At 56.1% G+C, this 10,040-nt stretch overlaps 5 protein-coding genes across 5 annotated transcripts; 3 read left to right on the forward strand and 2 right to left on the reverse strand.

The window, feature by feature from the left end:
- Window positions 1–385: 385 nt before the first annotated feature.
- On the reverse strand, window positions 386–980 carry SPRG_12764 (hypothetical protein; the record flags this gene model as incomplete). Its single annotated transcript, XM_012351477.1, has 2 exons — window positions 386–887; window positions 967–980. 2 exons carry the CDS (start codon window positions 978–980, stop codon window positions 386–388), a joined length of 516 nt encoding a protein of 171 aa, XP_012206867.1.
- A 1,341-nt stretch (window positions 981–2,321) lies between these two features.
- SPRG_12765 (hypothetical protein) lies at window positions 2,322–2,909 on the forward strand (the record flags this gene model as incomplete). The annotated part of the gene is made up of 1 exon (XM_012351478.1): window positions 2,322–2,909. One exon carries the CDS (start codon window positions 2,322–2,324, stop codon window positions 2,907–2,909), a length of 588 nt encoding a protein of 195 aa, XP_012206868.1.
- Window positions 2,910–3,198: 289 nt separating this feature from the next.
- Window positions 3,199–3,498, forward strand: SPRG_12766 (hypothetical protein; the record flags this gene model as incomplete). Its single annotated transcript, XM_012351479.1, has 2 exons — window positions 3,199–3,334; window positions 3,359–3,498. 2 exons carry the CDS (start codon window positions 3,199–3,201, stop codon window positions 3,496–3,498), a joined length of 276 nt encoding a protein of 91 aa, XP_012206869.1.
- A 2,146-nt stretch (window positions 3,499–5,644) lies between these two features.
- On the forward strand, window positions 5,645–6,436 carry SPRG_21183 (hypothetical protein; the record flags this gene model as incomplete). Its single annotated transcript, XM_012351483.1, has 1 exon — window positions 5,645–6,436. The coding sequence occupies one exon, from the start codon at window positions 5,645–5,647 to the stop codon at window positions 6,434–6,436; it is 792 nt and encodes a 263-aa protein (XP_012206873.1).
- A 2,282-nt stretch (window positions 6,437–8,718) lies between these two features.
- Window positions 8,719–9,567, reverse strand: SPRG_12767 (hypothetical protein; the record flags this gene model as incomplete). Its single annotated transcript, XM_012351480.1, has 1 exon — window positions 8,719–9,567. One exon carries the CDS (start codon window positions 9,565–9,567, stop codon window positions 8,719–8,721), a length of 849 nt encoding a protein of 282 aa, XP_012206870.1.
- Window positions 9,568–10,040: the final 473 nt, after the last annotated feature.

Genomic DNA, 10,040 nt, shown 5'->3' on the forward strand with positions numbered 1-10,040 from the left:
ACGCCCAAAGGGACCGTGACGGCGTGAAGCGTGCTCCACACGTCCTTGATGAAGTCGCAGTCTACGAGGAAGTGGCGGTACGTCTCGTGCGCGGGGCAGAAGAGGCACGCTTGGTCGGCCCTGTCGAGCCAGTGCAAATGTGCGCGGAACTTGACCGCGCGGAGCATAGATCGGCCCGTTCGTTATGAAAGCCGACAACTCGATACACAGTCATCATGCCGAGATTCATTTACGCCGAAAAAGATCGTCCGACCCTGCCATACTTTGATTTGAAGTGCCTTGTCAAGTTGTCACTACGCACCAGCAACTAATAGCGCGAACTTGGCAAGCGAGAACGAAAGAATCACGTGGCCATAAAAAGACAAGTTAAAATTTTACTGGGTCCTCACAACGCGTACCATTCGACATCGATGGTGGTAGGCGACGACGATGACGTGTCCGCGGCGCACGTCTTGATCAGGCAATCCAGAATGGCATCGTCGAGCGGCTCAATCGCGTCGATCCAATCCAATGTCATCTCGAACGCATCGGCACAAGCGACTCCTTCACGATGCCGCACACAGCAGCCGCCCTTGCGCGCCAGTGTCTTGCATCCATCGACGCGGCAGCGACGGCCACCGCCGTGGCGGACGCACAAGCCCTTGGCGTGCGCGGCATTCGTGCAGAGGGGCTGCGAGCAAAGACGCTTGCTGCGGACTTCAGTGTGGCGGTAGCAAAAGCCGCCAGGCCGCGCGTTCGCATCGCAGTCATCATGGGCGCACTTTGGTTTGCCGCCGTGGCGCACGCATAGTTGGCGGGCGTACACAATGTTGTTGCAGCGCGCGACGGAGCACGGAAGGCGATGGCGGTGGAAGTCGCACTTGGCCAAGCCGTCGATCGCCGGGTTACTACACCCATTGAAACGGCAGATCTCTGGAGAGGACAGAGTCGTTTGCATATCTTGAAGTTAAAATGGAAATGAGCTACCTGTGTCCGTTCATCAAGTCTACCGCGCGGATGAATCGCAGGAAACAACTCAGCGACGTTGTGCAACTCGTTTGTTGTCACCATGTGGTAGTGTATCCGGATCCGGTAAAATGACCAAATGTCACGACAGCGGATGCGGAGACCGCATCAGTCGTCGGCAGCGATCGATCGAAGCAGCGACAGCCCAGAACAATGTTTGAGGAATGACCAGATACATTTCACACACAACTCTTTGTATTCATGGCCGACATGCGATAGGCAGGTGTGTCTTTGGCCTCATCATAACTTTGGACCTGCAACAAAAATGCTCCATGCGGACCCCCAACAACTTGCATTTCTGGGTGCAACGTTTCCTGGAAGGGAAAGGCTCTGGTTCGCTCTATTTATTCGATCGTGCGGACCAACGTTCATGTCATCCACGAGCTGCACACGCGCCAGAAGCGCAGCGCACGTGTCGTGTCTACCACGTTCGCATTGGTTGACGATCCACTTCCAGTTCTAGCATGCTCAAAGTGTACTACCTATAGTTGTCGTCTTAGCAGTGACGGATAGGTCAATCGCAGATGCAAGACATCGCGGGTGTTGTTGTGATAGCTTTACCGGTGGTATCGCTTGGCAGGTAGCATTTGCTCTAATTCGTTGTTGTTGAAGTGGGTCGTCTATTACAATAGATAAAACTATGCTAAATAAAATTGTCGGACTTTCTTCGTTGTGTGTAGTCGGTTGAGGGACTTGATTTTAATTCGTTTATTTGACACGATGCGAATAAACGTGTAAAAGCGTGCAGCCGCACATGGGCATGAAATAAAGTGCGTACTGCTGTGGGCTTGTCAAACTCGCTGCGATCTGGTACGGATGAGCCCCTTTTCACTGGTCTGCAAGGTCCGTTTCCAAGAAGTTGAAAAGGTTTTCCGCGCAAGGCCGAGCTATCTAGAAGACCGGTTCCAAGATCACACACGCTACAAGATCCAAGATCCAGGCGCAGAGCAAACGAGCTCAAGCCATTTCCAAATTGGTAGTCAAATAGCTAACCCACCTCACCCACCGCAAGCATAGCGGACACCAACACGATTGTTGCCTCCAAGTAGTTCGGTCTTGATTGAGGAAGTCCACAAACAACAAAACGACCATCAGTCATGTAATCCGGATATGGGTCATGAAACGGTGAAATTCACTCCGTTGACGAGTTGTTCTTGCTTCATTTGGTGTCGTCAGCGTCGATGTCGAAAGAGACAAAACGACAACGTCTAGTCGCGTGGTCTACACGTTGTCGCGTGATGCAGAAGGAAAAGATACTTGTGAGCTCATTGTGAAAAACCCTTTGTCTCGGGCAGACCGACCAATAACCAACGACGATGGACGTGACGACGAACTGTTGCTTCAACGGTTGCACGAACCTTGCGATGCCCGATTGCACCAAATGCACATTTCATCGAAGTCGAGTGTGCTGCTCGTTTGAAAACTGCTTCAACCAAGTGTACGCGCGCGGCCTCTGTGTCCGCCATGGCGGCAAGAAGCAATGTCTTGCCGACAACTGCGAGACAAACGCGCGCACCGGTGGCTACTGCTCGCGCCACGCGATCGTCGGGCTTAAGAAGCAGTGCATCGAAGAAGGATGCGTCAACTTGGCGCACGCCAACCAGCGCTGTGTTCGCCACGGCGGTGGCCGCAAGTGCAAGTTTGGCGGATGCACGTCCCTCGCACGCATTGCGGGCTACTGCCAGCGCCACTCCAAGCAGATTCTCAACAATGCGCCGGCGATCGATCCTGACCTCCTCGTCCTATTGCAAGCCGAAGACTGGTTTGACTCGGACAGCTCGAGTAATACGTCGTCACTGGAGGCCTTGGACCACGCAATTTTGGATTGCGTCCTTCAAAATACCACAGATGACAGCAGCAGCGTGTCATGGGGACGTGACGAGAGCCTCGTTTGCTCTCAATGATTCTACCTTCCAGTCGCAAATTTACCTTAGAAATAATTTAGCCATTCATTATTAGTGTGTGACTTCGTCGGCCACGAATCCAAAACTGAGCGGTGACCTGCCGTGCATATTTTGGGACCTTTCGATGATGGAAAATGGGCTCTGTAACGTTATTGTTGTGCTCGCTACGAGTACAAGTAGGTCGTGACAGCACATGCACGACTGTATATGTGCCACGCCGCCTTTGTTCATCAAGATGACCATCAAGGACCTCGCATCGAGCAATTTTCGCGAGGTTGGAGTCGATCCCATGGAGACGCGCAAGTTCCTCACGGAGCGCCTTCACATGCGCTTCAAACGGATTTACTCCCCGGTCTTTGAGTTGGCGTTCCGCTGCGACCCGTACTACGACGCCTTGCGCGATGTGCACGAGCAGACCGATGACGGTGATTTTTTGGCTCTTGGTCAAGACGATCTTTTGAGCCAATGCCGCGAGGCGATCCAGCTTCTTTGCCGCTCCCGTCCAAACGACGTGGCGAGCACGACGGCACTGTACGGCAAGTACGTGGCCATGGCTTCTGGCGGGACAAGCGTCTTTGACACCCTCTGACAATCGCAACCGTCGTTCATTTGGTCGCAAGCACTCCTCTAACGTTATCGTGACTTTGGGCGTCTCATGTTGGGTACAGGTGTTCACCAGTGGGTGTTCACGTGCCCAACGAGCGCAGCGGCAGGCGAGCGTAACCACAAGGCGACAAAGGCTGTGTTGACCAAGGCTATTTGGGAGATGCGAAGGTCGAGATGCAGTCGGCCATTGCGTACAACCAGGCTCAGCGCGTGCGCGATCTCAAGCAAAGGAAGCTCCAACGCAGCACGCGACTGCAAAGTGGGGCAAATGATCGCTGGACTTTTGACCTTGACTGTTGAAGAGCAAGACGCAGCAACTACGAGACACTCGACCGACGACGCCAGCAGCATCGAGGAGCTCGAAAAGGATGGCAGCCTCGAGATTCTTCTCGATTCTATCGCCACGATCAATGGCGGAGACATTCCCGACCACCTACTGTTTGGCGACAGCGATTCCGCGTAGGACGACTCCTCCGACGAAGACTCTTCGTCTGACGAGGACTAAGACGAGTAAAACATGCACACACTTGCTTGATGAAACGATGTTGTGTGCATGTGGACTCCACATGCACACATGACGCATCTACGAAGGGTGCGACCCTGTGCGACAGCGTGGATGCGGACGATGCAAACGCGCGTCTTCTGTCTTGCAAACTATTTTCTTGCAAGCGTGTCGATACCCGAGAGCCCGAGAGGTCGGGAAAAGCTGCACACTGGCGACCGCTGCGTTTCAGTCTGTTTTGCAAGCAACGTAAAATCGTGCCCATGTCGAGGTACGCTCTTCGATGCGTCAGCAAGCCCGCACACCTGCGAGAGATGAACCTCGCGCATCGTGGCGCAAGCTGAAGCGCACGCGCCCGTGTGGACGCGTTGTCGTCGTGCGACCCGCGCGTTGCTTTAGGCTGCGGTAGCTTTTCTATCGCGAAGGCAGCATCCGGATACGACGACGTGGCGGCGCGAGATTACACCGTGTAACCACCCGCCCATCTGCACATCCGCACAACGTGGCCACGCGTCCTTTTTGGGCTCCGCGTCTCAGCGACAAGCTGGGGCGCGCGCGAAGTGCGAGTTAGTCACTGCCGGTTCTATGGGATGCTCTCTTCGCCGCGCTCGCTGTAGAGCGTGCTTGTGCTTCCTCGTTTGACGACAACGGCGCGTCGTAGTCGGTACGTGAGGGTATGCGCGTCGCACGTGCGCGGCGAGTACTACACAGCCACACCCTTCCGTGCAGCATCGTCGTGCCAGCTGCGTGACGTCAACACGACGGTCGACTTCCGGGTCGTATCTACGTTCCTGTATACCGCATACAAAAAGAAAGTACATTGCCGTACGACTTCGCAGCCAGCCATCGCAGCCATGACCCGAGTAGAGGTGATTTCCGTCGCTGGAACGGAGTTGAAGCTCAAGGTTTGGCCCAAAATTTACTGGCCCAGCTTCCCGAACCCACGACACAGACTCACTTCTTTTTGTAATGCATTACGATGGCCTTTCGCATAGCGCGTGAGCCAATCATACCGCGTTATTTTCATCGGCCTGTACGCGCACGCGTGCCCACAGGTGCTGTTGTTGACTTTGGTTGGATTCTGCCCCACGAGATACAATTGTACTTTGTAGTCACATTAGATCATCCCCTCGTCGTGGGCCCACGACCACGTTCGCGATCGTCTCCATACAAAACTGATTTGTTCGTGCCAGCGCGAAACTTGATTTTTGTATGTCGTGTCGACGAACGTTGCTACAATCACACACGGCGATCTGCATACATCGAGGCAACGTGTATCACGAGCTACTCACGCCTTACTGCCGTACAAGCCCCGTACATGTCGGCCTCGCACCGTCCCGCCCCTCGCTCCAGAAGCCCTCGTCCATGTCGTCCTTGTCGAGGGCATCGGCGACGCGCCGCGCCTCGGAAGGCCGTGGGACACTGGCGTCGCTTCTGGCCCAATCGTTGATGGCCGCCAGGTGGCGTGGTAGGATCGCAGCGCCTTACATTGCCCAAGGTAAAACCAGCACTCTTCGCCTGTGAGCAACGCCGGCCGCAGGTGGTTTTGCGACCACGAACAGGTGGCCGTCGCCCTTTCCCTGCCTCTCCCCGCCGGCTCGACCACCCGTGCCATTCCGCTTTTGTGATGAACGCTACGCCGTGTTTGTTCAACGAGTGCGCACACCCCGCCGTGCCCGGCACGCGCAAGTGCAGCTTCCATAAGAACCGCATCAAGTGCCACGTCGCCAACTGCCAGAACCAAGTGTACGCGCGGCACCTCTGCGTGCGTCACGGCGGCAAGAAGCAGTGCCAGTACGAGGGCTGCGTCATGAACGCGCGCGTCGGCAACTTTTGCTCCCGCCACGGCGCCAGTAACACGAAGAAGCAGTGCATCGAGGAAGGCTGTACCAAGATGGCGCACGCCAAGCAAAAGTGCGTCCGCCACGGCGGCGGTCGCAAGTGCCGCGTCGAAAGCTGCAAGGCGCACGCGCGCACGGGCGGCTACTGCTGCCGCCACACCAAGCAGGTTGAGTCGAGCACGAAGAAGGAGCGGTCGCCGATCCCGCTGCCCGTGCTCTATGGCGTCCTTCCGCCGCTTGGCCAGTCGCTCGCGGCCGCGTCCAGCTCGATGGTCCAGCACGATTACGACCGCCCGTACTTGCCGCCCTCGGCGTGGCACGAGGCGTCGCACCTCCCGCCGTCGGCGCCGCTGCCGTCGCTGAACTCGTTCTTGCCGCCCCTCCGGTGCTTGGCCGCCCTCGCCGAAGCCAGCGCGCCCGCGCCCCGTCTCGAAGTCAAGCCGAAGAGTGCCACGAGCAGCAACACAAATGCGACCCGCAGCGAGTATGCGGCGCGCAGCGACTTGGCCGCCAAGGCAGAGTACGCGCAAGGCTTTACTGCGTACGAGCAGCCGCCGCGGCCTCTCTCGCCAGCGTAAGATATTAGAAGAAGATGACGTAGTTTAGTTAATTAGTCGTAGCAATAGCAACAATTTAGTCCCCGATGAAGTCTGTAGATAGCATATCCTACCTTGGCGCGAAGGCCTCCACGTAGTGCGATATGTCGGCGTCGCTGAGCGGCAACGACCGTCGTCGCAGCCTTCGTGAGACGCGCGAGGGGAAAAGACAGGCGCACGTGTGTCGTCGCTCGCGCCCATCCGGATACAGTCGCTCGCCTCGTTGCTTGAAAACATTTATAAGCTCTCTTATTTAAGCTTTGAAATTGTGCTCGTTTCGGATGGCACCGACACGCGACCTTGGAGCGACGTGAAGGTCCAGCGCATGACTGGCGCTACAAAGGCATTACATTTTGAAATCTCCATCGTAGTCGAAACGGTATGCTCAATGGATATCGTAGAGGAGTGCTAATCAAGTCTTGCGGGCGGTTGTCGACAGCAAGCGATGCACTGGTCGTTGATTGAGCGGTCAAAACGGTATGTACTGCGCAGAGGATAAGCATTGATTGCAGATGCTCCGCAACCACGTTTGAGCAGGTGCTTTCAAATAGAGGTCACAATTGCCTCTACTGAAGGAAGCGTATGCTGTCTCTGTCTGTCGGGACAAAACGCACCACCTTCGGTTGCAATCACATGATGGAACGAAGATCTATGTAAGACTATTGCAAATAAGCTCGACCCTATACCACTACGATACCAAACGTCGTAAATCGGAGGGCCCAAAGTGTTTTGATCCCCGCCGTCTCATTTCGACTTCAACGTCCGAATCAGATTTTTGGCGCCAAAATACACGCCGCCACCACTGGCACGAATTGACGCAATATCAGTATTTTAGTTCTTGTTGATGTTGTTGATGTTGATGAGATGCGGTTGTGATTTTAATCCAACGCAATGTCTTTATGTTGTTGCATAACACGACTAGCCTCACGGGATTTATTTTGTGAAGGGTGCCTCGTCAGCTACGTAGCATCCCGGGATCCAACAAGCACCCAACACTGCCAGTGGACATCGGCGTCCCAGCGACCTTCTACGAGCACCCGGGCCGAGCGGCCTCATTTGTCTCTCTACGGCAGCCGGTTCACGTCCTTCCACGATACGGCGACTTCGTGTACCGAGTCGCGCTGAAAGCCGTCGCCGTCCGAGCCAGCTTGCACTTTCTCGGCCGCGATGCCCGACACTGCCTTCTCTGCGATGCGCAAGCCCGTGAAACGTACGATCATTTTCTTGTGCGCTGCCCATACGTCCAAGCGATCTGGTGCACCTTTGCACCGATGCGCGATATTCTGCAGATGCAACTCCCGTCGTCGGTCGCCGGCTTTCTTTAGGACGATGTCGCCGCGCCGTACTCGGTCCACAAGTCGCCCGCTCGTGCCCTCTGGCTGATCTTACGTGCTTGCGTCTGGTATTGTATTTGGCTCGAACGCAACAACCGTGTCTTCCGCTCGACGCTGACGCAACTTCCCGCTGCCGCGCTCGCGATCCGGGCAGCTACTACCGCACGATTGCACATCCGGCACTTGGCTCGTCGCGCTGTGGTGCCATCTCTTGACGCGTCGCTGATCGCTCTCCGCGACGATCCCTGGTGTACACGCTACCTGGTCCCTCGCACGATCTCGAATCACGACCACTAACGCTCCTCGCTGACGCACCGGCCACGCCTCACGAGCGCATCAGGAAGTCCACCATATCTTCATAATTGCATGTAATATAACTCAGTTCAACAAAACACTGCCAGTGGACGCCGCCCGCAAATATTCCATGTGTTAAATAATGTGGCGGTAGAAGCGACGCGGGCCTCTTGTCCCAAGAGAAAATCTACCGAGCTAGCCCAGGAGCTAGCCTGTCAATGCAGACAGGCTCGGCACCCAACAGATCCAAAATTAGCGCGAGCGGCGCAGTTCTAAATGCAACTTGGCTACCTGTCGTCGGTTGGTGGTATCTTTCTTTGCTGTCTTGAAGCACTGTTGTGGGACATCCTCGACGTACATGCGTGCGGTATGCCAAGAGCCCACGTTGCGCGACAATATCAGAAGGCCATCGCTTGCATTCTCTGCTCGACCCTGCACCACGACGCATCCGCGGCAGTCCTCTCTTGGGTGCATTCAACAGATTCAACCTCAGCGCTGCCGTGTACACTCGTGTCTATGCGATTTCCTTTCTAGACGTACTACGATCTTGCTGTCCTTGTTTCTATGCGGCCCACTGCAGTCGAACGCATGCTAGACGACGTGCGCAATAATATATACTAGTAGTTGAAGAGCGTATTAGAACCCAAAATCTACCAGCTCCATATCGATCGTTTCTGTAAAGAGCCACGTCGGATCGAGGAGCGAGAATTCGTCGTCGGTATCGTCGTCGTCTTGCACGAGGCTGTTGAGGATGGCAGTGTCAAGCTCCGTCATCGCAATCTCAAATGTCCCAACCTCGGGGGAGCCCCACGCCACGCTGCACTTGGAGGGTGGCGAGAGACGACCGCGTCCGTGGCGGCAACAAAGGCCGCCCGACCGTGCGTGGCTAGTACACTCCTCGACCGAGCATTTGCGGCCGCCTCCGTGGCGCACACACATGCGCCGAGCGTGGGCGCGGCGAGTGCAGTCGGGAAACGTGCATTGCTTCTTTGTGCTTCCGAGCCGAAACGCGACGAAGCCATTCCCGCCTGGCCAGCGCGCGGCCGGCGAGATGGTCATGTCCATCTTGGCCTCGAGCTGGTGCGGCGGCGTCAGGGGCATCATAAGGATCGCGTGGCGGCTGCAGTAGCCCTTGTGGCGCGCGTGCGATGGACACTCGGGGTGCGCGCAGCGACGGCCGCCGCCATGGCGAACACACTTTCCCCGGGCGTGGGCCATCTTGAGGCAACCGTCTTCATTGCAGTGACGCTTGTGCGTGACGACGCCGTGAAGCGAACAGAATTTGCCGAGGCGCGCGTTGCGGTTGCAGTCGGGGAAGGCGCAGAGCTTCTTGCCGCCGTGGCGGACACAGAGACGGCGCGCGTACACTTGGTTGTGGCAGCCATCGATAAGGCACTTGAGGCGGTGCTTGTGGAACTCGCACTTGGAGCTGTCGCTGAGCGCCGCATTGTTGCAGTCATTGAAATAGCACGTGGTCATGGTCATATCGAGTGTGTGGCAAGATGAAGAATGAAGAAAACGAGGTCGCGTTCGAGGGATGCCACCGGACGCCATTACTACCGCACGAGTTGCACATCGCATTCTGCCCCCGCCGTGACCACGCCACGTCGATGACCAATTTGCACGCGTTGAAGGAACCAGAGTCCGAGCGTACTACTATATCTCCGATGAGTCGACGGACAGTGCAACGGTACCCGGATAGGTCATAGCGCTCCTTGTTTTCGTTCTTGCAAGCTAGGACACAGCAATCGATCGGGCGTGCGAGTTCCAGCCTTCAGCAGCGACTGCGCCTTGTACCAGCGCGTTCCTTGGTCCAAAGATGGGAAAAAGATACTGCCGCGGACCTGATCCGTTCTGTACACAGTGCAGCTGCACGTTACTACTGTGACCGTGGACGCCTGGTGCACCTCTGGTGGATACTCGTGGGATGGCGTTTTGCGAGCTTTTTTGCGGCATGG

Source organism: Saprolegnia parasitica, assembly GCF_000151545.1.
Source record: "Saprolegnia parasitica CBS 223.65 unplaced genomic scaffold supercont2.80, whole genome shotgun sequence".
NCBI lineage: Eukaryota > Oomycota > Saprolegniomycetes > Saprolegniales > Saprolegniaceae > Saprolegnia > Saprolegnia parasitica.